Consider the following 27500-nt stretch of genomic DNA (forward strand, 5'->3'; position numbering starts at 1 on the left):
GATCGCACAGATGCTAATTATGCTTTCTATCAAAGGCAAAGGAATATGTGTACTTGCCTTAGACGTTAAGCTAGCAAGGCATACTTCATCAGTAAATCGGAAGCTCAAGATCCGAACCAGTTTTGGAATACTTATCGTCCCTTTCTTCAGTCAAATTATGGCAGACAAGCAAATGACATTCTGCTAGAGGAAAATGGGGCAATTAGTGAAGATAAAATTGAGCTTGGCTACTATTTTTAACAGCTTTTTTTACTCACATCCAAGCATTCAATCCATATTTACTAACCGTTCTCAGAACATAACATCTAATTTTGATTTTGAATTTACAAATCCAACGCAAGTGGAAAATTTTCTTTCGGAAATGAATGCGCATAAATCTTTACGAACGAATCCTAGCAAAACAATTTGAGCCTTTTTATCAAACTATTTCCTTGAGGTTGCGAAACCGCTCTCCTACGACTGACAGAGGATTGGAGAAAAAGTCGGGATAACAAAGAAACAATCGCAGTTGTTTCTATGGACTTGTCAAAGGCCTTTGATTGTATCCCTTATGCTCTCTTACGGGCTAAATTTAGCGCTTATGGCTTAGGTAAGACGAGTATTGAACTCTTGATAAACTACTTTTCTGGAAGGATGAAACGGGTAAAGTTTCGTGACAAATTCGTGTCGCTTGTCTGAATTTCGTGTCGGTGTTTTGTGTCAATGTTTCACGTTGCAGTGACCGTTGCTGTCGGAAACTTAAAGAAAGGATGTCGTTTGTCGCGATTTCACTTAAAGTGCTGTCGCTACTTTTTAGACCATGTCGCTTGTCGGAATTTACCCTGGCAGAACCTCCAGTAAGGTTTGGTTGATGTGCGGTATAAGACGCACCACCCATAAACCAATAGTTTTGGCCTGAAGGAACATAACAGCAGACCAGTAGTGCTGTAAGAATAAATATTAAAGTGTTACGTTTGACTTAACAGCTGTAATGGCGACCAGTGACAGTTGTAAAATTTAGTGTGACGCGTGATAGGCAGTGGTTCGAAGAAAAACATCAAAGTTAAATTCTCAGTTAGCTGGAAACTGTTAACGTTAACAGGAGCTCTTGACTTCAACTGAGAAAGCTACTCGAAAAACCCGGCTACCTGTACACACCTGTTTCGCGTTTTGAACTTCTTTTCAGAAAATCACATTCCTGGTTTGCAGATCTAGTAAAAATGCATTAATACACACTGAATTGTTAATAGAAAGAATTATTATCGTCACGTCACCTCGATCTAGCTATTTGCAACCCTTTTGGTCAACAATGAAGGTTCATTCGGGTTTGCCTAAAACGAGGATAAACCAGAACGCGGAATCCGAAATCTGGAATAAGAACTTGAACCAAAGTCACTTAAAATGATCCAGCGTCTTTCAAATGTTTACTTTTATCTCGCTGAGTAATTTGTCACAGGCTAACTCCTTTTGGGAGGGGATTCATGTAGTACGTTCGGAGGAGCATGTAGTGATGGTTGGAAATAGTATGTTTAAGCAACTAGGATGCTAAAGACATGTTTAAAATTCCTGTGAATCTCTCTAAAAGCCAAGGATTTCCGACTTCTATTCTATGCATTCCTATTCCGGAATACGGTCAATCGAATGCATTCTACCCGGCATTGTTGTAAAGTGTGACTATTTCACCTTGAAAAATGACGAATCATACGCATATACGAGTGCAGCGAGAGAGAGTTTAGCTGGACTCATCTGCAAGTACAACAGGTTTCCCTCAGAGTCAAATGTGTCCTAAAATGTTAAATGCATTCGATCAGTTTCGAAGGAGAAAATGCTGTGAAACGTGCTGTTGGAGTACGACTTCGTTCACCTTATAATTAGTTTAAAAAGACATACATGCATACCAACGAGGTGCTTTATCAACATGTCTCCGAGGTTGAGTTTTTTCGCTTCCGTATAGTAAGTTTGGCCTTTGCTCAAGTTTCACTGTGTTCCAACTTTTAAGCAAATCCGGTTCATTTGATCGTAAGGCCTTCAATTTCCATACCTTAACAACAAACGGCTACAGATAAGTTGTTTTTCAGTTGGAAAATCGTGATTGTGAAAATCGTCAGATTGAATATAAACTTTAAAAACTTGCCATCGCAGATATTGTAGTCATTTCTCGCCACACTCCTATGCCATCACTACTGTATAAAATGTCGTTGATGAAACTAACACCATCCGATTTTAACCCCTACTGAACATACAAGCTAGGCGCATATGCGTCAAAGATTCTCAGTTGGGCAATGTATGCCGATCGCACACAATCACTCTTAACACCCTGGGTACCAGCGCCTGATTCTATGGCTGTCTTCGTATGTCTCATATGATGGGGGGGGGGGGGGGGGGGCAGTTTCAACGCCAATCCTCAGAGTAGTTGGGTATGCTTTGATGTGAGTTTTGATTGTGCATGGGCACTTTTCGGTCACACGATCCTTTTCCACCATTGGGGTGCTAAATTCTACCTTGTATCCTTTGAAATGGCCTGTGGAACTCTAAACCTTGTACCTCCGGGCTCCGGGTCTTGTCCAGTTTATTACTAGAGTCGCGCGATGATGAGGGCAGATGAGGGCGCATTGACTTATGCGACCTCCTCGTTCTCCCGCCAGTTCTCCATCCCTAACTGTACACGCCTGCTTCGTCTCCGGTTTCTCTTCTCCTTCGAACGCCTGTCACCCAGGCTACTTTTTCAGTTGGTTACTTATGTCGGAGCGAGTCTGCTAAAAAGAGCACCTTTCAAAGTTAACTTTTTTCAACTAACTGAGAATTTAAATTTGGAAATGAAAAAGAAAGAGCGAGTTTTTATTGTTTTTCTTTTGAACCAATGCGTGCTTATAGCCAAAAAATCCGGAAATTTTGGTTTGAGGTCCAATGGAAAGAATCTTTTCGGAAATTGTGGACAACCTCCAGAGATAGTCTTCTTTTTCCGTTTGGAATGGAATTCGGGAAATGCCCCTACCATTTCCGAGAATCGTTCCGTTTCCAGGCCCTTTCTTACAAGATCGAGTAAACATGTGGAATGGAATGCGGAGTAGTAAAATGATAAGCGCCATTCTCATCCGGTTGGTCATTAAATTCGAAAAACCGCTTACCTTTATGCAACGATCATTCCATCCGGATTATTTGGCTAAATGGTAAGCATCCACTTGTCTATCACGCGTCACACTGAATTTTACAACTGTCAGTGGTCGTCATTACAGCTGTAAAGTAGTCCGATCATGAATCACGAAAAACCCCTTTGCCACTCCCAAAGTAGAGAAGGCTGCGTTAGTGTATCATTTTAAATAAATGGTGATGAATGAAACCTTGAAAATTGATGCATCAGTATAGAAATTGAGAAAAAGCAAGCACGCAATTCAGGTCTGGGTAGGACTGTTATGCTCTTTCAGGCTAAAACTATTGGTTTATGGGTGGTGCGTCTTATACCGCCAGAGTAAATTCCGACAAGCGACATGGTCTAAAAATAGCGACAGCATTTAAAGTGAAATCCCGGCAAACGACACACATTGACAAAACATTGGCATTCCATCAGTAGGGCTAACGCTCACATGGTTCATATGGGATAGAAATCTAGCACTTCACGTTACACTACACTCTCGTCAGTTAATTCTGTTTAAAATATAAGTGCTACACGGCCAACGTTTGAATAAACTTAACCTTTCCTTGCACATTGACAAAACACCGACACGAGACCTTATAAAATTCAGACAAGCGACACGGGACCCCCCCCCCCCCCCCCTCTCCCTCCCCCTTCCTGGCAGGTCCTCTTACTGGAAAATCACGTGAACTCGTGTAATAAACATTGCGGTTGAATGAATACGGTTCCCAGATGCACGGGAAAGTTACCTATGGCACAGATACTCTGTTTGTGATATTATGAGGTTACCCCAGGAAAAGGTTGAGCCAATTTTATAAGAGAATGTTATCACTGTTAAAGTGAACTGACGATGAGACAGGAACGTATTGAATAGTAATCCAGTGTAAAAGGACCTTGAAACCTTAAACCGAAGATTAGGTCATGAAATTTGAATTGCTAACAATTGGTGTAAGCCAAACGGAATGATTGAAAATACAGAAAAGCATCAAGCGATGGTGTTTGGCAATGGCGTTAATTACGAATTCTCTTTTCCTGTGAAGAACTCAATTGATTTACTGGGCGTAACTATTGACAAGGATTATCAATTATTACATGAATTATTACATAAAGCAAGCACGTTATCTTTGTGCAATGGAAGAATTTATAAAATGCTTATGGTAATTTACAACAGCTTATTCAAAAAACATTAATAATTCATGACCTAACAGGCTATCAAAAGACCGATAAAACCTCACGTGCATGAGCTTTATATCCTGGTAAAACAATCATTGTTAGTATTCTTTATATAAAGAATACTATTAAGGCATAGCTTGTTTTCCTGGTATGCTAATATTCTCCTCTCACAACTTGAACCGTTGTTTTAAGTCCAGAGGGACACGCTTTTCGTGGAACGTACGGCTACGCTCGTGTTTTCAAACCTCGATAAAACATTGCTGTTCGTTTTTTATAGACAATACCTTAAATCGACTTATCCACAAAATAACTAAAACAGTAGTGGTAATAATCTTGATGTATTATCTTAATTTAACTGTTCTATTTTAATTTTTCAGTTAATTTGTTTTCCCTCGAAGACATTAGCTCAAAAGAGCTACTCTAAAAATTCGAGTTTTAAATAAAATTTATCTATGTATGTATGTTCAAAAGAAAATTCCGCAGTCTTATACACCCTTTTAATAAGTCGCGGCGCCATTTTGAATATTAAATTTATGACGTCATTCGCGGAAAGTAATCTGTCATCTTTTGCGCTGATTTCATTACGTTGGATCATGTTTGATCGCTCGACATCAAATGTCATCGTCAATAGAAGAGTTCAAGAAAGGTCAGTATTTTTTCATAGCACCTTATAAATATTACCTGAGATAAAACTGAGAAGATAACCTTTTTGTTAGGCTCAAATGGTCGCAATTGTGCCGTTCCTTTGTGTAATTCCTATGGGGATATATTCGACCACAGCCGCAAGAGGAATGTGACTTATCACAAGATACCAAGCGCACCAGAACTGAAGAAATTATGGCTTCAACGAATAAGAAGAGAGGAAAAGTCAGGGTTTAAGGTATGTACTCGATTTCTGTAAAAGTACGTAACTGTACATACATTTTATTTCGACTAACCGCCATGACACCTGCTATCTTTTCTAGGTCCAGCAACACACGGTTGTTTGTTCTCTTCACTTTAAAGATAACGATTTAGAAAGATCAGGATTTAGTGGTCGTTGGTACTTAAAGCCTGGTACTGTTCCATCTGTCTTCCAGTGTTGGGAGCACAAACCATACCTCACTTCTAAACCACCAAAAGAAAGGAAGTTAAATAAGTTTCAGCTTAGATCAAGTGAAGTAAGTTGTAGAAAAAGGAAGACCAGTGATGAAAGTCTGACAGCATTTGAAGCTGAACCAATTGAAGATTGTGTTGACTCGAGGATGGCTTCCATAGATGGCATGAAAGAGACAGAAACTGAATTAGCCGAACTAAAAGCACATATTTTATCGTTAACTGAAAAGTTAAAAACCGGTAACACGAAGATTGAACAGCTCGAACAAACTGTGCGTGAGATGGAGTTCTGCATTGAAAACATTGAAGACGCTGATATCTGCTTTTACACTGGGTTTCCAAATCGTCAAGTCTACAATGCAGTGTTGACTTATCTTAATCCAGGTGCCAATGGTGAAAATTTGGTGTACACGCGAAATGAATCAAGGCCTGACGTAAATTCTACTCCAGTTAGAAAAATTGGACGACCCAGAAAACTGACTCCCACAAATCAATTTTTTCTGTTCCTTTGCAGAGTGAGGATTGGACTTTTTGAACGTGACCTCGCTTATAGATTTAACATCTCTATTGGAACTGTCAGTAACATCGTTATTTCGTGGGCCAATTTCCTATATTTAAGACTAGGATCGTTAAGCATTTGGCCAAGCAAAGAGGTAATTTTGGAGAAAATGCCAGAGTCATTCAAGTCCAAATACAAAGAAACCAGGGTTATCATTGATTGCACCGAGATAAAAGTTGAAATGCCTTCCTCACTTGTGTTGAAATCTCAGACATACTCAAACTACAAGAGTGCAAATACATTAAAGGGACTTGTGGGAATCTCACCAAGTGGCAGCATAACATTCCTGTCTCAACTGTATACTGGTTCAATATCAGACCGGGAAATTACTGAACGTTGTGGTATTCTTAACATGCCATTTCAAGCTGGTGACAGTCTAATGGCTGACAAAGGATTTGACATCCAAGATTTGCTTGATCCAATTGGTGTCACGTTAAATATACCTCCATTTTTGCAAATGCAAGACCAAATGCCTGCTAATGATGTTCTGCAGACACAACAAATAGCAGCTGAAAGAATTCACGTGGAGAGAACCATAAACAAAATTAAAAATTTTCATATATTTGATCAGATCATTCCAATATCCCTGGCCGGTTCTATCAATCAGATATGGACAGTGTGTGGATTATTAACTCTGTTCCAAAACCCTATTATTTCTTGAATTGTCATAGCTTACATCTCTTTTACATCATGCTTAGCTTGTTAGCTTTCTATAGGTAATTACACTGAATGCCTATGACTGTTGCTGTGACCTTAAAGGTTAGCAACAGAGAGGAAGCAATGTGTTTAATTTGACTTCATGGTAGCAACAAATATTGAAATCATACTTTATTCTAATCTTGAAGTTCAACACTAGGTCACAAAATCTGTCTATCCTCATAAATGAGCTGATAACATTTATTCATTTGTAACATTTATTGTAATTAACAGTGAAAATAATGAACATTAAAAATAACATTTAGTGTAACTCAGGGTACTAGACTGCTACTCCCAAATGAGCCTCTATGTTGTTACTGCTGCTTAATGGCCTCAAGCATTACATGTTGTTGGTAGAACTTTGTCAATTTGTCAATCATAGACTTCCAAAACAACTCATCAAACTTTATGCGCTGTATAATAAGACCTTTCTGGAAAAACACCACAAAGTCACACCATTTCAATCCAGTGAGACCAAGCTGACCTTGTACTTGGTAATAATAAGGATGGTCCTTTTTAAGTTCAGGTTTACTATTGACAAGGTGACAATAAAAATTTGGGTCAGCACAAGCTTCTTCAGGTGTCAAGTTTCTTAAAGTGAAAGGACACTTTATCTCCACTAGTCCATAACCAAATTCCTTGTCTATCACCTTTCTGTCTGGTGAAGCAGCTAGCCATGGCATGGTGTTTGAAATAACAACACCACATGCTAAGACTTGAACATAGTTACCACTTGCTTTCATGTATTCTGCATACCGTTCTGCTGCTTTTGATTCATTTGATATACCATATTTAACAGCCGATACATTGGAAAGATCTTTCTGAGACAAAACAGTATTCTGGACAAATTTGGTTTGGGATAAGTTAAGTTTTCGTTTGCATACTAGACCAAAACACCCTGCGAGCAGAGCCTCCTTTTGTCTTTTTCTTTACTGAGGAGGAGAAAAGTAGGCTCTGCCCGAATCGCGTCAACTCTTTGAAGCCGCCGCAGCCCGAACTTCTGGACTAGTCAATCTTGTTTTCTCTCGTCAAACCGGTTTTTCCAGTGCGAGCGTCCGTTTAGAGACAAAACCGATGGTTATAATTGAGCCCTCTGTACCATGAAAAACCAAGATGGCGGCGAGATCTGGCATATTAGGCTTGGGTTCGAGACTGTATCCTGGCAACATGCAGCGCATATTCAATAAAGATCTTACTCGATTCAAGCAGAGCCTTTCTCGAGAACGCCAAAATCGAGCAAGCAAAAGAAAGGCTCTGCTAGCAGGGTGAGACCAAAATTGCTGCTTGTCAACCTGTACTTTCTGATTTGGAACCATAATGGGTTGTTGTTTTGCCCTCTGGTTTCTTGTTCAGTTATAGAAGGATTAGAAACTTTTAGTTTGTCAATAAACTGATCCTCTTCATTAGTTAGAGGCATTTGTAATCCCACAACTGGTACATTACTGGCAAGGGGAAGGTCAGGGAAGGACTCATCAATAGTTCTAGGTCTTTGCAGGGCAGGAAAATTGGTAATTACATCAAAGTTTCCTTCTGTCCTAGATAGCTGATAACTTAACACACTGCCAGATGGAACCATGCAACCTTTCAGTTTAGTTGGAACTGTTGGTGGCTTCTGGGCAAATACTGTACAGAATCCCAGGGAAGGACTTATTTGCTTAAGGGTATCAAACAGCTGAGTTGCCCCTTCATTATTTTGTACACTAGGCTGTCTGGCCTCATACAAAGTACACTTCAATCCCTCTGAACATTTTTCCCTGTACTTGGGGTTAATAATGTTATATCCCATGATAGGTTCCGGATGAATACCCTTGGTCCTAGGTTTGTGCCACTGTTGAGGGTTTTCTGTGCATGTTCCAACTTTGGGGAAAGTAGGAGCGTTTAATTTGATTATATGGTCAATAAGATATAATAGGCCCATAGTGTGGTTGCAGTAACCATTTCCCCCTGCTGCACAAGAACACCTAGCTTTGTTTACATTTCCAGCTAGTGATAGTATAACCATAACATCATGAGGCCTATCACTCTTTCTCTGAGATCTGTAACACTTCCCCTTAACATGTACTTCACTGCCATTCAACAGGCATAATACACCAAATAGATAATTCTCAAAGAAAAACTTGTAACCCTTTTCAAGAGGCTTTTCAACATAACTTTGAGCATTCCTTCCACTTTTTTTAGCATGCTCTACAATGTTTATGAAAGAAAACTGCTTGGGGAGAACTGATGTCTCAGTGCTCCAGTTTCCCTCAATAGATGCAACTTGTTCCTTGGGCTGTTGGATTTCTGAAGTATTCTGTATGTCCTCAGCACAACACAAAACGCACTTTGCTTTCTTTGCACGTGTGTAGCATTTCCCTGGATCAGGATCAACTAGAGGGAGACTCTTATTCAAGTTTTGTCTTACCCTAAAAATACACGAAACATTTCATTGAGAATATAATCTATATATAACATGAACAGCACAATCTAAATTGTTTGCACTACCTCCAGGAAATAAATAACATGTTTTGGTATAAAGCCCGGGAATAAAGATGAATCTTGGTTCATTAAAGGACGTGATCGCTACAAAAAATATATTTGACGTAAATGAAGCTCACCGAGAAACAAGTTCAGCCCTCGTCTCCCCGGATTTGTATTTCAGGTTTCTACAGTCAAGCCAGAACTTTAACTCGTTCTTCTTGCGTTTTCCAACCTCTGTAAGTTCTATTAGTGAGCCAGGAATATCTTCGCACGATAGCTGAAAGAAATTTAGTTAGACGCTCAACAAAGCTTGAATAAAGCTTACGCGTAAAAGAAGTAAATTGAAACCACAGATCGTTTGAAGAACATCTCAAGAATTACCTCTTTGCACGAACAAACGGCTGGTTCGGCGTCGGCCATGTTTGTTGACCCACGTGTTATCTTTCCGCGAATGACGTCATAAATTTAATATTCAAAATGGCGCCGCGACTTATTAAAAGGGTGTATAACGGCGCTGTAATTCTTTTGTTTCATCCACAAGACCGGTAAAAACATCAGCCCACTTCAATGGTGGGTTCGCCGGTATAAACGGAAAACAGAAGGAGGTCGCACTTTCACTATTAGGGCTATAAAGGACTGGAATTGCATGAATGCCCGTATTAGAAATAATGGCTCGCTAGCAAGTTTTCAGCACAATGTTTTTACATCCTTTCTAGCTGAACAAAAGGCTGCGATGCTACGTTTTATGCTGTTTTTATCTTTTTAGTCATAATGTCCTTTTATTGATTTTTCATTTTTTACATTTTATCTTAAATTGTTTTTGGAAACGGTATATTTTATTGTCATTAGTTGTATAATCTATGTTTGAAACTGTTTTGAGGGCCACAGAGTCATCAGTGTCTTAGGACTACTGTTAAAGTGCCCCTGTGACCAAAAATTCAATTCATATTTTTCTTTGGATTTCAAAACTATGTTAACAAAACACTAAGGGTCGATTATTAAAACATAGTTTAGACAATGTTTAGCAAAACCGCGTTCTAAGCCATTTTCAATATTGCCAACAGTCATATCTTAATATATTGTCTGCTGCTGATGATAACAAGAAGGTTTGCATTCCAAACTAGACAGCATTTTATCTACTTAAAATATACCGCTTATAAACAGATTTGGAGGTCCACTAATTGTCTTAATTGGCTTAATTTAGACTTTGTTTAAATAACTGGCCCTAAGTGACCCAGGTTTTAAGCCTTGATTTCAAAAAGACACCTCTTTATTCTAACTGTAATTTTCCTATCTAATGGTCAACCATTACTAACATTATGTTCTTGAGAGAGCTGGATCGAGGAGAAAATGACGTCAAAGGCTCACTAGTTTAAGAATGCAATACGTGTGTACGCCGCAAAATTAATATGCAGCACGGGGGTTTTGGGCTTTCAGACTTTTAAACTCACGCTTTGCATATATAATAAGCTGCGTTCACAAGATGAAATTTTAAGCTAGTGAGCCTCTGACGTCACTTTTCCCTGGATCCAACCGTCTGAGGTCCAATCGGTCAGTTTTGAAATCCAAAACTTACACTCAAAGTAAACGGCCTTTGGATAAAAATAAAAGCTCAAAATTTTGCCAGTCAGGTGTTAAGCAAACACACTTTCAAAATCTGAAGGAAAAAAGGAAGTGGTTTTTTTGATCACAGGCACACTTTAAGTGTTTTACCTTCTTTAAATAACGCCTATTACTATTACTATTACTATTACTATTACTATTACTATTACTATTACTATTACTATTACTATTACTATTACTATTACTATTACTATTACTATTACTATTACTATTACTATTACTATTACTATTACTATTACTATTACTATTACTATTACTATTTCGTCATCAAGGATGGCTTGCGACCCATAATGCATAGAATGAAAGGGGTCAAACGTTTCCAGTCCCATGCGCCGTTTCGTGTTTTTAATTCTTCTGGTTCTCATCGGCCGCGCTGTGCGGTACTCCTAGGGAAGAATGCTTTGCTTCCGCATCAATAGTTTCATCCAAAATATTTTCTTTTGTTCTGTGGTTGGCAAACTTTAAATAACAAAAGAATTGTTTATAAAGAGTGAAGTCTTCTATATATAGGACGGATTAAAAATGCGTCGTCGAGACCGAGCGGACTGAACGGAGTGAGGTCGAGAAAAGTGAATGCATTTTAATCCCTCCTGAACTATGTTTTGAGATAGTTACGATTAATTGGTAATAGGACTTCGTATCGTACAATTAAGGGAGTAATCGTGCTCGAAATTTCAAATAGGCCTCGCACTTCGCGCTCGGCCTATTTTGAATACTCTCTGAATTGTACCCCACTCAGTCATATTACCATTACTAATAACAAAGAGGGGAAAATTACTGAATGCTGATTGGTCAATGAAGAGGGTATTTTTTCTTAATTTTGCTTGAGAAGAGGGCAAAATTACTCGCTCACGATTGGTCGAGCGCCAAAAATTCTCGCTCCTGATTGGCTGAACGTACGTCTTCCACATTCAGTTGGTTTCTTCTGTTTGAGCAAAACAACTTCGTCTTCATCGAAGTTTGTCTTTTAATTCGCGCTGCATTCGCCGAAAAGGCATAAAGATTAAGAACTAGCTTTAAAAGATGATCTGGAATTTGAATTTTCGAGTGACAAGAAGAAGGGCAAAAGATTTTTTTCATGAAAAGCTTAAAACTTGGATCGACTTACATGGCGCCCGGCGTAGCGGGATTGTGTGGTTGAAAAACAAAATGATTCCTTTCGTCAAGGGCTTTCAGTTTACCACGACATCTTGCAGCTCAACAAAAAAGGTCACAGAACAATTTGCCATTGACGGGAGGAACGAGTAGCTCAAATTTGGTGGATTTCTTTGGACAAACCGTTTGCTATGTTTACGGATGCGTATTTGCAAGTGGTAAAAACCTCTACAACACAGGTGAATAAAATAAATTGAAGCTTAACATTTGGTTTAATCGTTGTTACAGTTGTTCACGAATGAAACTCGTATTTTCCTCTCGAGTGGATGTAAATAACAATCATCTATACTCGTTTTGGACGCAAAGAACAAGTTGACTTGCTTGTCTGTTTGTCAGTTGTTTTGCTTCCGAGCGAACGAGTGTTTCCGCTTAGCTGTCTGTTTTTCGAGGTGCCTCAACAGTGTTAAGAAAATTTTGCCCTCTTTGTTATTAACAAGTAATCGCAATGGGTCCTCGTAAAATTAAGGATTAATATCACTTGCTGCGCGACTCGGGCAATTTCAGCAACTTCTGGAAACACGCGTGATATTAATCCTTAATTTTACTCGGCCCCATGCGATTACCTATACTAATCAAAATAGGCAGGTGTGGTTTGATAAATCAGTTCGATGAAATTGATAAAAACTAAAAATTGGCAACAATCATTCAAGGGGACGTTTTAACGTTATCATTAAACCACAGTCAATGATTGACAGGTAAATATTGACCTGTTGCTAAAGGGAGTCCTAAAAGGGACTTTTATTTTGACAGCAATTACTACTATAGGGCAAACAATACCTTAAGTCAAATCAACCTTTGGCAACCACCATTAGAAGCTGAATACATTGTGTCTTTCCAAGCAGACACGTGAGGTAAGTGGAATGATTTCAGTTGTATGATTAGAGAAAGGCTTGTTCTTAAAATTTAGTAAGCTAGCATGAAGTGTCGAAGTTTTTGCATATTCGTGCATCGCTTCAATGCTCGATCCTTGAATCTCGAAACCAATTCAAAAAACCTATACTGTGTCTGATAGCTTATGATCTGGGGTAATCGAACCAGTTGGGATCGTAAGAATTATTTAAGCAAGCAAATCCATATATATTGATTCTAAAAAGCGGTAATAAATGAGTACCCAGTGCTAGAGCAAGGAAATAAATATTTCAGTTCTAGCTTCTTCTGGTAGACTATTGTTGTTCGGATTCTGCGCGCGAAAGCGTAATCGTTTTCAGTATTCAATTACGATCATGTGAAACTTGATGAAGAATTAACTGAAATCATACATTTGTGAATAAACAAAAAGTACTTCTCAAAAGGAGCCAAATGTCCTTCATGATATCATAAGAAGCACCCAAACATGTTTGATTTATCTCTGGTGGTATTTATTAGCTGAAACCCTTTTGTCCCTCGGTCCAAAAAAGATACTAAACCCAAACTGTTTCACCTTGTCATATTTAACCACCCTGAAGAGGAATAACTCCTAAATGTATTACAATAGAAGTAATGTCGATAGTAACACTTCTCACGACATTATTGGCTTTATACAGAGATTACTGATGATTTAAGTAGCCGCGGGGCTTTCCAGCTTTAACCCAAACACTGAACATTAACTGAGACTTGTAATCCAAAACGTATTGAACGACAAGATATTACAATCTCTTTAATTCTGCTGTATTTTTCACATTATTCCAAAACAATTTAGGCTAACGTGACAGCACCTGATAATTTGTGAAACTCAATGAATTTTGTCACAGGTATGGACACACCTTCATTTCTAAACGGTCCATTGACGAACGGTGATTTGATCGAAAGGGCAAATTTTCGAAGCCAGATTGATACTCCAGCTACAGAAATCTTACTTCCTGTTTTACTGCGTTCTTTAGCGAAACATCTTTAAACCAAAGGTCTTACAATAACACTATGTCCACGTCACGTTAATGAGTTATTTCTAAAAACGTCATTCCAACGATCCATGTTTTTTTTTATTTATATAATTTTATTTTTATTTATTTATATATATATATATATATATATATATATATATATATTACAACATTTGCGCTATGAGCAAAAAGAGCTCATCTGGAGAGCTTATGCTAATGCCTTCTTCTCCTAACTGAGTGGTTTGCCTTTGTTTTTGATCTTTCAAACCATTTTCAGCCAAATTAATTGTAGACAAAGAAAATTATTCGTATTGATTGTCTTTTGTTTACCATCACAGTTTTTCTTAGTACCCTTAAGTAATGCACAAGGCATTGGAAACCCTAACCTTCGGTCGCGGGAAGTCTGCATCTGAAAACACGAAAATGAACTCAATGCTTTCGAACAGAATTTTTTCCCGTGAGGTTTTTGGATGGTGTGGCCAGACGGACACTGCTTGTCTCGGTGGAAAATGCTGTAAATCGGAGAAAAACCAAGGGCTTACTTGTAATGACATAGACTTCCTGGGAAAAGGGCGAACTTCACACTACTTTTGAAGTAGAAATGTGGGTTAAATACGTAAGTTAGCAGAAAGTGTGATGGGGAGCTCTTTTAAGAGCTTTAAAAGCTGCTCTTTAGAGAAAAGAGAGATCAGAGAATGAGTTTTGCTACGCCGAATGTGACAAAATATCAAGTCCGCTAAAAATAAAACAAGTCACACCATTTATAATCAAGTTGCCAACAATTAGCATCAATTTGTTTGTTGACCAAATCAAATTCCTCGCAATTTACGTCACTTCTCTTGTTGTGCAATTCATGTATTCAAGGCCCGCGCATCGAATGTCAAGCTCGATAATTTCAATTCAAGATGCTTGTTTTATAAATCAAGAAGGGAGAGAATAGCTTTTGATCAATTCTCTTTTCGAGGGGGACTGAACACCTGTGGCAAAATGATCAAACGCGAGTAAATCTGAGCGAGACAGTGGCCGCTGAAAGTATCGAGGATCTTGGTCTACAGGCGAATGTTTCACTCAGCCCAAGCACAGGAATACTCGTTCCTCGCATGTCGCTATAACTTCACCCAGTTCCCGAAGTTGTGAAGAGTAACTCGCTCAGAGACCCAATTGCGAATGATCAGCAAAATGAAGCACATCTACAACAAGCAGTTTGAGTAACCAATATAATCCACCAGAAAATTATGGCTACAAAAACTGACAACAGGAGACATTAGGGAGTTTAAGAAACCAAGAAGGCTACGGCGACGAAAACGTTACTTCAAACTATTAGCATGAGCTATCCTAAGTGCTAAGTGTTTCAAGGCGTTTCCATCTTGTTTATGTTGTATAAGATAGGCGAAGTATTCGATAACCAGAATCGTACGAACGGATTTGAAAAAAGGAGAAAGAACAAAAGATTCACTGCTTGTTGTCCATGTTGTCGTCAAAACGCGAAAATTGGTCATTTCACGTTGTTGTTTTGATGAGTACGAGAGAGAAATGCCTCACAAAAATGCGTGCCGCACGCGCAGCATGATAATTTCTTCCTCTTTTAGGGTCTCTTTAATTTATAAGAGGCGAGCCAGCCCTGTTAGACGGGCTGGCCCGGTAAAAGGGATGAAGTGTTTATATGGACGGTTTCAGCCAGGTTTACCGGGATGAATTTTAGGAATTTGTTTAAGTGTCTTGTAACCGTCAAAGTCACGCATGGGGTACCTTGGTGAATTTTCTTGCTTTGACGTTCGAAACGAAAGGCTCATTTTAGCGCTAGCAAGTACGGAATGGCATTTCAAACAAAAGATGCAAAAATAATCCTGTGATTATGCAAATCCGACTACGTTTTCAAGGCAACCCACATGTACACGTCATGAGAATTTCTCATCCCAGCAAACCGGGCTGGACCTTTTATATGAGAATTTTTTAGCCTGGCTTGCCGAGATCTCCGTAGCTCAGACCGGGATCTCGGCAAGTGGGTCAGCCCGCCTTCTGATATAAACGAACCGAAATTTTACTAAATAAAAACAGGCATGAGCCGAGATCTTGGAAAAGGGGGCCTAGCCGGACTGGCCCGCCTCATGTATTAAAACAGGTGATATTACTGTTTTTTGGTGTTGTCGTTGCCGTAGCAGTCGTCATTTCTTAAACTCCCTATTGGGACGATAAACGGGTTGCCCGCCATTACTGGTGCAGTTCCCCTCGAAAATAGCATTGATCAAAAGCTATTCTCTCCCTTCTTGATTTATAAAACAAGCATCTTGAATTGAAATTATCGAGCTTGACATTCGATGCGCGGGCCTTGAATACATGAATTGCACAACAAGAGAAGTGACATAAAATGCGAGGAATTTGATTTGGTCAACAAACAAACTGATGCTAATTGTTGTCAACTTGAGTGTTAATTGTGCAAGTTGTTTTATTTTTTAGCGGACTTGATATTTTGTCACGTACGGCGTAGCATAATGAGTCGTAAGGTAAATGACCATCAATCATGTCAATGGACCTCAAAAAATCATGGTATGTTAATTATATTCTATATGATGGACACGCATTCGGAGAAATGATTGCCGGGAAACTGCGGTCGACATTTACGAACAGGACCTCTTGAAAAGAGTTTCGTTACTTTTATGTATTAATGTAGACCTTTTGCCGCTTTTTTTCTACTAGGTACAAACTTTGTAGACTAGTATTGGCCAACATAAAGATGAGTTTTTAACGAAATTTTAACCGAGCCAGACTATTCGCCGTTAATCACGATTCCGCATCTTCTTTTGTGACGCCAACAAAAATCACCAAAGTGAGGCTTGATGTGTTCAAATGTTAGCGCGCGAAAGAGCCTTCAAGACTATTTTCCATTGAGAAAAATGGCTTCAGTTCAAGAATTTTGGCATAAAAATTTAGTGCAAGTTCCAACATGTAATCAATCATTTGTAGAAAAGTTCGCAAACGAAAATCTCCCGATAAAACCCATCCTTACAAGGGGATACAAATTCTTCCACAAAGTATTTAGCGACTGTGCAATGATTTCCTGGAGAGGGGAGAGGGGGCTGGAAAATGGGTGAATTATGCCTCAAAACTAAGTCTTACCCGACTCTCATTCATTAACGAAAAATTTATTTCAGCCCCCCCCCCCCCCCCTCAGACAACGATAATATTAAGGCTACCCCACCCCCCTCCCCATTCTTGAAAAAAGTCGCCTTCCATTGATTCCCTCATACCTAGTTTACTTGTTGGATTTCTTCCTCCGGTACAAACATCAGTTCAAATGATTCTTCCACGTATGTTGAAGAGTCACTTGAAGAGTCATCAGAATCACTGGACTCTGAGCTTGTGTCGTCGTCGCATGAAGTGGGAGATTCCTCTTGTTCTACAGCATCTCTGGCACTAAGGTTCCCGCATGCGTGAGTCAGAACTGGATCAATCAACTCAGCCTTGCTTCCACTTATCTTAAGACCTTTTTGCTTTAGATACATTTTCAGCTGCATCATTGTTGGTAAGCGCTTTTAAATCTTTTTTAATTGTCCAAGAAATAAGCGGAGGAGTGTACCTTTGTATTTACCATATTTTAATATGAGATCTTTTAAAGAAGCTTTGTTGGAGAAACTGACAATACTATTCAGTAATTCCTGTCTGGTTGAGCTTTTTTTTAAGGCTCAACGGTTGTGTTCTGTAGTTGCGCTGCAGGTGAAGGCCTTTTTCAGCATGTTATTGGATTATTCTATTTAATTGATATCACATTATCGATCACTTATTTGGATTGAAGAGCGTACCGCCGATCATCTCTAAAACATCAAAACCGCAGGGAAGTCATTTAAAAGTTTCGTGTGACACGGTCAATATAATATGAGGCTTCCTTTGCGAGGATTTTGGCGCTGTATGAGCCAATATACAACTTTTCAATGGTCGTTTCCTCACTACAGCGCAGTTTCACTCACAACACTTGCTTAGGAAGGTAGACTTACAGGGTTGGCTTTGTCTTAAATCCTTCTCTCCCACGTCATGGTTGCAGTCCAGACAGAAGGGTTTATGACCCTACTGAAAGCCACCCTTGGGGGTCTCCTTGAGATTAAATGTTCCATGGCAGATCACTTGTCAATGGGGGGGTTAGGGACCGAGAAACGATGTTCTCACAACTTGTAAAGCGCTCATCTTGGTCAGCGGCGTATTTTGAGCGGGCGCTCTTTTTTGCGCGGTAAATTTGGCAGCTGGCCTGTTTTCAGGTGTTATCGAAAGTTAAAAAAGATGGCGATCTCTGTAAAAACCATACGTCTGTTGGCTTTTTACTTGGTGCTATTATCGCGAAGTGAAGTTGAGAAAACGTACATAGCTGACTCATTTCCGAATGGCTCTGAAGCTTTCCGTCGAGGTACATCTCACAACTAGCACAAATTACACGTACGAGTTGAATGCGTAGTCCGCGTAACTACGTAGTTTGCTCGATAATCCGTTTATTCACGGGAACCCGAATATGTCAAGTTGTTTCCGATCTACCGTCGGATATCCGAGTTTTAGGATTTAGACGATAATCAGTGTAATTTATTCGCCTAAGGACCTCTTTCTGTTGCCAATAAAATGCGGGTTCGATGGCTCCAAAACATCACGGCAAACATCGCCTCTTCAACCGATTACGTTCAATTTCATTCAACACAATATCTACTGGGAACGTGTTCTTCGTGCCGAAACACGAAAAACTGCTTTTGCAAATTTTCCTGTATATCAGCGCGATGTTTTGGGTTGGGGAGATCTGAAGAAAAGAAGATTTCAAAAAATTGTTATTTCATTCGACCCACCAAAAGTGCAAAAGAACTCTTCCTTAATTAAGAGAGTGGGATTGGTAGACAACACGATTATACAATTTTAAATGCCTCGCAGTATTCACTCAATGAAAGCGGGATTTCACAAAATTGTGTTTTCGCGAAAGTTTTTCTTTTTATAGGCGCTAAACTACAAAGTAAAGCGTAGGTTTAGTTATCAAATACCACAAAGGAATGTCAGTAATGTTAATCTCTGAGAAAGTGTTTCTACTACAAATACCATAAATCGAACGCCCGATTGACATTTTACAAAGACAAAAAAATTAGTGGAACTTAAAAAATTGCGAGTTATACAGCGGGGATAAGTACAGTTTGCTCACCACCATGTTTTACCACTAAGCTTACTAGCTTAAGAGGCTTTTTTAATCATGACGAAGAAATATACATTTACAAAATGTTGCCTTACCTTGATCTCGGAGAAACTACTGTGCGTTAAAAACGACGTCCGCGAAGAAGTAAATTTTCCAAATTGAAGGGCTTCAAAATAAAAAAAAAAACGTTGAATAAACTAAAAAGAAGCCACGGCATTTCGCATTGGCATCGGCCGCCATGTTTCTTGTTTACACTTCGGGATGACAAACTTTACTCGTGCGCAGTACACGAATTCTCTGACTGATGCCTCCATGATTGCTTTGCCAGTTGTGAGTTTCATTTAAGAGAATGTATGGGAAGTTCCTTTCCCCACCCATCCTGCCACTTGTCTAATCTTCAATAATTAAAGTTCAGTAAGAAGACACCTACAATCTCAAGAAATCGCATGCGCATTTCTTGCCATGCAGGGGTAACCTTGCACTCTCAGGGAGCACTTGGACCGATATTTTTGTTTATTGCCGTCAAGAATTTCATTTGTGAGAGAATTTACTTGGATACAAATTTTTCTTTTAACATGCTTGATGAAATTAATCTTTTTTACCTAAATTATCATCTCAATAAAGGCCGATCTTACGTTTGAAAATTAAAACAGAAGCTTGCAGCCGCGTTCTCAATAGACCGTATACCTCCGGCCAGTTAGGAATCTTAACAGTACTCGTGTTGTTGAATGTTCTGTTCTGTCGTGATTGTGTTTCATTTGCCCTGAAAATCCCCTATGCAGAGTGGTTAATTAAGTATGTTTGTATGCATGTATAATTTATAACAACAGCACTTCGCGCTGGGTGTGACAAAGAAGTTGAAGTGAACTCGGAGATGATGAACATTTTCGTTGCCAATGATACTCGATTTCCTTATATTTTCGTCCAGCTCTCTGGGTTTCGTCTTTTACTATAGTAGTCACATGTCATAATAATAATAATAATAATAATAATTGTTATTATTATTATTATCATCATTATTTTATTTAACAAATTGATGTCAGTTTTTCATGCGTCTGTCCTGTTATTGATCATGAATGTCGTCATTACATTGTCAAAGTTGACTACTTTCAATAACAGGACAGACGAATGAAAAACTGACATCTATTCGTTTTTTACAATAACTAAAAGGCAGAGCGGTCAAAATTAAGTCAAATGCGAGACAAAAATCGAGACACTTCAATTTTTTTCAATCTGACGCCACCAAATTCATAACTTGCCTCGCTCCCTCATTGGCTAATGGAAAAAGCGGAGACTTTCTATTGGTTAAAAAGTGACAGATCGACGTTTTAAAAAATCTTGCATAAATTTTAACTCTTTGAAACGCATAAATTATAATTTTATGTGTCTGTCAGCTTATTGACAATAAAAATTAGCCAATGAGCGCGCGAGAATTTTGCAGTCATCGTAAAAAATGGAATTTCTGACGTTCAGTCAGAAATTGGTATTCTGACGGCACGATGTAGAGGCTCGGGTATTGTCTAGGGATTCTGGGCCGGGTTGTTCGAAAGACGGGTTAAATTAACCTTCAGGTTAGGTCTAACCGGAGGTTAAATTTCTTAACCGGGGGTTTGTTAACTCCTTGTTAAAATTGCGTTGTTCAAAGCCGGGTTAAAAGACAGTTTAGGTAACCTCGGGTTAACGTGACTACCCCGAGGTTAGCATCCCATAATACACTGGGAATTTTGTTGCGAGTTTGTTGTTTACAGCCGGCGAAAAGCACTAAAATGGCTTCCGGTGAAGGGTCCCGCAAGCCCAGGAAACATAATTTTAGTGCCTCCGAGATTTCAATTTTGACAGAGAAAGTGGAGGAAAACGTGGCCATTCTACAAAGTAAATTTACCAACAGTGTTACCAACTTGAAGAAAAAGCAGGTGTGGTCGGAAATTACCGCCGCAGTAAACGCAGTTGGAGTAGACAAGCGCACTGAAACAGAGGTTCGCGAAAAATGGAAAAATCTTCATTCCGCTGCGAAGAGAGAGTTCACAAAATTTCGTCAAGAAAGCAAGAAGACTGGAGGAGGCCCTGCCCCGAAAGAAATATCTGCGGCCACTTCAAAAGTCATTGAACTTTTCCAGGACACTCCGTCGTTTGTAGGCCTAGCGGGATTTGAGACAAATTGTTCAAATGGTAAGCCAATACTTTTAAACTTTCACGTCCGCATTAATATGGAGCATTATGAGCTTAACTTTTGTTTTATAACGTCACATGCTGGTCTCTCTTCAATTCAACATCACCAGTTTCAAGTAATAAGTCATCTGAAAGTGGGTAAACATATTAAGCATAATTACTCGGGCCCCGTAGGGGCTCGAGTTATAAAAGACGTTAGATTTCAGTTTTTTTTTTTTCCTGTGCAGCAAATGCACAATAGGAAAACGTGGCTGTGTTTTATTGGGCAATGCACAATAGAAAGCACGTGGCGGTGTTTTGATTGGGTAATGCACAATAGAAGCCACGTGGCGCTGTTTACTTTGGTTATTTAAAGCAAACCACGTAATCCAAGATCATGAAGAGCTCTGTGATGCGTTGTTTGGATTACTGAAGATCGGCATTGCGTTGGCTTAATCGATTTCTTCTTGGGGCGCTCAAAGCACATACAAAGAATGGCATACGCTTTTCGCGGTAGACCCACACTAAAAGATGTCAAGCGTCAGCTTCGAAACGGGTCGTTCCGCGAACTGAATGAAACAAGAATATACTCGAATGTAACTGAAATGGACGCAACTATTGAAAGTGATACAAGTCAAAACACTAATTCTTTAATAAGAAGCGGGTACCTTATTGAGAACTACTCTAAAGATGACAGCGACAAAGAAAATAACTCCACAAACAAAATGGACGCTATATTGGAATCTTCTGAAGACAAAGTCAAAACATTTGCACAGCAAACAAATGGCCTCACGCTGGTACCATTTTCACCGCGAACAAATAGCCTCCCGCTCAGTGTACCATTGACTACGGAGATAGGTTTTTTGTCTATTACGATTTTTCCTTTTTATTGTTAAACAGTTTGTTTCTTGTAACGGTCTAGCTTATATCCTTTGTTCAAATAGCCATATTAGCGATAGTGTTCACTGCCATCTTGTGTGTATAGTTCTGTTCTAGTTTCACAAGATTTGATGTCATCAGTGGAAAATGTGATCAGCTCTTTAGAAAATAACTTTGATGTAGTTTCAAAGGCTGTACAGTTATTTGATTCTCAATGATAATAAAGACTTCATTCCGAAGGAGAAATACAGGTCTCGATAAGCAAAAGTTGTTTACTTTTGTTTTGATTTGCGTGAGCATCGACATAGACGTGCCCGAGAACCAAGAAGAATTACAGAGAAAAAGGCTGAGACGTCTATTTTATAACAGCAGAAAAAGGTGGAAACTTGCAGGAACGTATTTGGGTAACAACGTACCGCGGGTCATCCACATTTTATCGTATTACTAGCAAGGGAGATCACTTCCTCTTAAACACAACAAAAATATCTACCTCAGGTATGCGTTTAAATCTAAGCACGTGGTACAGTGTGTGTACCACTTTTCCAAAAAGCGTGGATGGACAGGTAAATGCAAAATGGAACTTAAATTTATGCAGAAATCAGGAATACCCGGTATGATTTGTAAAGAATGTTTTGTTTTCTCAGAAACGAAACGTATCTATTTTGAATTTAGGGTGAGCTAGCGAGTTAGAGTGGCCAATCGAAACAGAGTGTGTAATTGGAAATCTAAACAGCTACGAGATACAAAAACAAACTTGTGAACACGTAAACCTAAAATATTCCCAATCATAATGCTGACAAACACAAAGGCGAAAGAAATGGATTACGCATAGGACGTTTTGAATATCTGAATGATTTTGGGTTAGATGAAAGCAATATATTGTTAAAAATTCCCAAGTTATCCCTTTTCGTGTTAATTAGTAATGCAAACAAGTCTTAGTAATAAATTGGATTAACGAGGAACCAGTGATTGTAAAGCTAGTAATTGCCATGGTTCGTATGTAACACGTAATCATGAGACGATTCACGGAAAACGGAATTTGAAATGTTATGCAGGGGTAAGTATTTGAAGGTAAAATAGGTATTTGTAGACTTTATTCTTCGATGTATTGTGAACATAAACGAGTATTTGTTTTTCTCTTTAAATGAGATTTTACTGCCCTATCAATAAAATACGATTAATGACACGTGACCGTACTCGCGTTCTTTGTAGTCAGCCGTTCAAGGTCATAAAATCAACGGTTTTGTTGTAAATAAAACGAGGACATAAAGACTTTGTTCCCAGAGCTCAGATTATAACGTACATCTGCATTGGCCAAATCTGTTAAAGCCTCATTCATTATTGCTAAAGAGCACTTGTAATGCCTACCTGCTACATAGTAGAACCTGTGCAACTGGCTACTTTAATAGACAGAGTCTAGCTATAAAAGCCTCAGTCAGCCGTCCAAGGTTCATCTGGCAGTTTGTCTTCTATAGTAAACCAACTGGCTGTTTGCAATTTGTTAAAGTTTTTCCCCTCCCTCCCTTTGGGGATGGGTTGGATATATCGCTTTGCCTTCATTAAAGGGGCTAGGTCACGCAATTTTAGGCAATTTCAGCATTGATCAAATGGTCATAGAATTAACTGAAATAACAAAATAACGGCTCAAAACTATAGAAGAACTCAAACAAAACACAGGAAAGCTAAGAAGGGACAAGGATGGACAAACCTGGGGAGGATTGAAGTGGATTGCATGGGTAAATTATATCAGTTTATATCAAAATGTCATTTAAACAGCTGGAAAATCATCAATTGTTATGTGGCCGTGATTTTGCAAATGAAAGACTCTTGCTCTGCCAATTTGACGTTTAGAGCTCATAACTAACAATTTTAAACAAAATTACCTAAAACAGCGTGACCTAGCCCCTTTAAAATTGGGTCCTCTCCTGTACGGTGACTTCCACCAAGCTTGTTGGCTCGTTTGCCTTGGTACATCGCTCGCTAACCAATACTCTTGTCCGATCCAGCACGTGCTGTTTACCACTCAGCTCGTAGTGCTGGGGAGATAAGCGAGGTTGTTCTACGTCACGCAATCTGGAAGTCGCATAGGCTAACCAGCCGCAAGGCAGTGTTCCCCTCAAAAAACGCCATTACGTCTGTTGTCTCGTTCTATTGCGCCTTGCGTTGTGCGTTTAAAGGCAAATTATGCATGTTGATACCAAGGAACACCGTTCAGAGAGTTTGAGTTCACATTTCTATCTTTATTTCTCGAGAGTTTCAATACACGAAGCGAAATAAGAATGACAGGCCAAGTGACCCACACTATAGTATTCCATTCCGGAAACGAAACACTACTTTTTGTTTTTTGAAATAGTTTCTTGTTAAAAGTCTAGTCCACCGCATGGCATATTGCTGGTACCGGTAAGTTCAACCTTTGCAGGGACATAACCTAGAAAAATCCTGGTTCACATCCTATTGATCCTAGTAAAACAACTCTCAAGGTGATGTTTAAGTGTATGGCTCAAATGCTGGTAGTGAATGTGCAACTATGTTACTATGTGCCATTATATAATTATAATTATGATAGGAAATTAATTACTTCCCCGTAATTATCAGTTGTAAATGTAGGAAATGATCTATACACTGCCTTATCAAGCTTGTCGAGACAAACATATTTCATGTTAACAGAATTACCTGCAGAAGTCATAGCGTTCAACACAACTTTTCAGATTCAACACAGCCCAAGTCATACTGGTAATGTACTTAGAAGTTGCACAATAGATTTTGCTTACTGTATGTCTTTGATAGGTACTTTCCAAAATTTGGTCACAGAGAATTATAATTCTTTTATTTTTTTTCTCAATGCGTGAGTGCGCGGAATTCAACAAATCCTGCAATCTGATTGGTTCCGGGAGCGGGTGGAATTTTCTCATCCGGCCTGCTCACGGCAGGCGGAAACCTCGCCTTAATTGCGTGAGCTTGTTTGATGACCTTAAATTTCCATTTTTTTTACACCGACTCCGTTTACATACAGAGGTTATTTTTCATTAGACAAGAGGTTTGGAAATGGAATTTCTCTTGAAACGTTCAGTTTGTAAGTCGCTTTAATACTGCATTCACTATCAAGCGCGGTGCGAGTCAACAATTAAAACAAGTGATTTCAGAGAGGATGGGGGAGAGGAAAAAAAAAGTTATTTACCAGGAAAGGTTCGGTCTGTATAGCAAAAAACTGTGACATCGTTCTTGAAAAAGCAGCAATTTCAAGGCCTCGGTCACAGTTTTTCCCTATACGGCCCTCCCAGCTGGCAAATAACATATTTATTTTGAAAATTGGTTGCATATTACTGCGAGTATTTAAATTACAACAAATGGTATATTTTAAATATTTGATTCTCGTGCTATGGATTCATTTGGCATGGCCTCAAGGAACTTTTTCACTTCTGGAAGTATTTACAAGTGTCGAGATATAGTGCACATCTTCACGTGTCGCGCACGTGACAAAGTGACCTTTACGTGCACCACTGCACGAAAGTTTGGTCATCTTGGAAAGATGTTTTCACATCTCACCTTCGTTTGTCTTTCAATTTTTTCTGCAAAAGATGTTTCGACGAGTCATTTCGTTTCATCTTAAGCCGTTCAATTAGCGTTTCCTTTCTCAAACACTGAGCAAGAATACCCATCGATCAGTAAAAAACAATTTCAGGCTTAGCCACTTTGGCATAAATACACTATTTTTACCTAGTTTCCATGGTCCAGTGGTCATTGCCACCACCTGTAATGAAGATAATCTGGGTCCGGGTATTCACTACATACACAGTCGAACATCATGAGAATCGCAATGTAAGGCCGATGTGAGAAGGACAAACTTCTCTCTGTTCTTTTCTTTAGCGCTAAATTAACCATACACCACTCACTGTACTTTTGCAGGCCCGAGTATAGGCTACTTGTAGCCTCTTGTTAGCGCTTGTTTCAGCGTTGTTTTGTGAAGCGCTTAAATGGTTTTTCGACGTGTAGGTCACGAAAGTTGATCTCATCGGAGTCCTGCTCACGCAGGCTAATCTCATCGCGTCCCCGACTTTTGGAATTAAGTGTGGTATTTTGTGTAGCTTAGTGCACGAGAAAAATTACAGGGGCACCCAACGAATCTGTTCCTCACATTATCTGTTCCCCAGAGGAATCTCGCTGGCTGGCAAAAATACAGGTGTTTCGATGAGCTGGCTGGGAAATTTTGTTATTGATAGAGGTTTTGCCTGGGAATTACTGACTTTTTCTAGCATTTCAACCCGAGCTGGCTGTATAAACTCTGAAGACTGAGGACGACTAATAAAAATAATAATAATAGAAATAGAGAACCCCTTCCCTCTCCCAGCCAGTAGTCACAAACATACGACGGCTGGTCAGAGTGATTGCCGTTGCGGAAAAAAGCTGTTTTGTCCCGGTTTTGTCGCTTTTGTTCGGTCGTTTCGGATCGAGGGATTTGAAAGCGCGCGGAATTCCTGGCTGGGAAATAAATTTGGTCAGCTGGCTGGGAAACCAACCAATTTTATCTAGCTGGCTGGGAAATTTCTAGTGTGTCTTGCTGGGAAAAAGGAACAGATAATGTTTTCCCAGCAACACTCAAAAAACCACCTGAAAATGCCTTAATAACAATTATTTTCATTAACTGGGGTATAATAATACATTTTACAAAAAATTGGTCGTTGGGTGCCCCTGAAGTTAAAATTATCTCTTTTGAGAATGAATAGCAGTTATTACCAGCAAAAAAAGTAAAAAAATAACAGCTACTGTGACCCCGGCATCGCGCTCGTTGCTGTAATAAGCTTTAACTTTACTGTGATAATGCGAGAATTTTTGCACTTCACTCCACGTGAATGTAAGAGTGTTTTGCTTAAACTAATGTACTGTAGGATAACAAAACAGGGAGAGACCGTAAAATTGCTATGTGTAAGAAAAAAGCTAAGAAGAAAACAAACGATTCGTGCTTTATGAGGCTCCAAGAAATTACAAACGCCATGATAATCATGATAATTAAGCTAAATTTTAAGGGGAAAATTTCATTGAACTTATTTGTTTTCCCAAAGAGTAGCAAGTTTGAGGCTCAACATTAGACCCAAGTTGAAGTTCAAGTATGGAATTAAAGACGAATAGCCGATATTACTTTACTGGGAGTCGTGAGTCAGTGTGTTTTTAGTACGCAAAATTTTCAGGAAAAGTGAAAAAGTCCGTTTCCTCAGCGGTCCGCATGTTGACGGAGATTTTATTTTGCACCAACTTGAACATATACTTCACCACCCAATTTCTTTAAAATATTTCTATGAGCCTATAAAAAATTGAATCCATTGCCATTAAATATTAGCCTTAAAGACAGATTGTGTGAGTGCCGTTATGCATCCATTTTCACAGATCAGTCAGTTGAAGAGCAGAGTAGCGGTTGGAGTGATGTGATTGTAGTCTCAGAGGTCAGTGAACAGCCACAGTCTGCCACTGCAGTGTCTGCTGAAGATGTAGAGCAGGAAAAACCTTGTATTGTAGTGCAAGAGTCTGAGGGAAAATGTAAGCGAAAAGGGAAGAAAATAACACATGACCGTGTGCTTGAGCAGCAGTTCA

The 27500-nt window shown here is 39.1% G+C and overlaps 3 protein-coding genes and 1 pseudogene across 3 annotated transcripts in view; 3 read left to right on the forward strand and 1 right to left on the reverse strand.

The window, feature by feature from the left end:
- The first annotated feature begins 4872 nt into the window (after nucleotides 1-4872).
- On the forward strand, nucleotides 4873-6600 carry LOC138020380 (uncharacterized). Its single transcript, XM_068867377.1, has 3 exons — nucleotides 4873-4931; nucleotides 5002-5165; nucleotides 5365-6600. The coding sequence occupies exons 1-3, from the start codon at nucleotides 4901-4903 to the stop codon at nucleotides 6598-6600; spliced, it is 1431 nt and encodes a 476-aa protein (XP_068723478.1). The 5' UTR covers nucleotides 4873-4900.
- Nucleotides 6601-7836: 1236 nt separating this feature from the next.
- On the reverse strand, nucleotides 7837-9598 carry LOC138020381 (uncharacterized). The gene is made up of 3 exons (XM_068867378.1): nucleotides 9477-9598; nucleotides 9233-9372; nucleotides 7837-9040 (listed from the first exon to the last, which is right to left on the reverse strand). The coding sequence occupies exons 1-3, from the start codon at nucleotides 9513-9515 to the stop codon at nucleotides 7837-7839; spliced, it is 1383 nt and encodes a 460-aa protein (XP_068723479.1). The 5' UTR covers nucleotides 9516-9598.
- A 3091-nt stretch (nucleotides 9599-12689) lies between these two features.
- Nucleotides 12690-27500, forward strand: part of LOC138020384 (tetratricopeptide repeat protein 28-like) — a 26597-nt pseudogene continuing 11786 nt past the window's right edge.
- LOC138020382 (myb/SANT-like DNA-binding domain-containing protein 4) overlaps nucleotides 20654-27500 on the forward strand; it is an 8339-nt gene continuing 1492 nt past the window's right edge. The window contains exons 1-2 of the mRNA XM_068867379.1: nucleotides 20654-21056; nucleotides 27297-27500. The exon at nucleotides 27297-27500 is cut by the window's right edge and continues 134 nt beyond it. Of these exons, the coding sequence (XP_068723480.1) occupies nucleotides 20654-21056; nucleotides 27297-27500 (607 nt within the window). The remainder of the gene's footprint in view (nucleotides 21057-27296) is intronic.

Source organism: Montipora capricornis, chromosome 10, assembly GCF_036669925.1.
Source record: "Montipora capricornis isolate CH-2021 chromosome 10, ASM3666992v2, whole genome shotgun sequence".
Lineage (NCBI taxonomy): Eukaryota > Metazoa > Cnidaria > Anthozoa > Scleractinia > Acroporidae > Montipora > Montipora capricornis.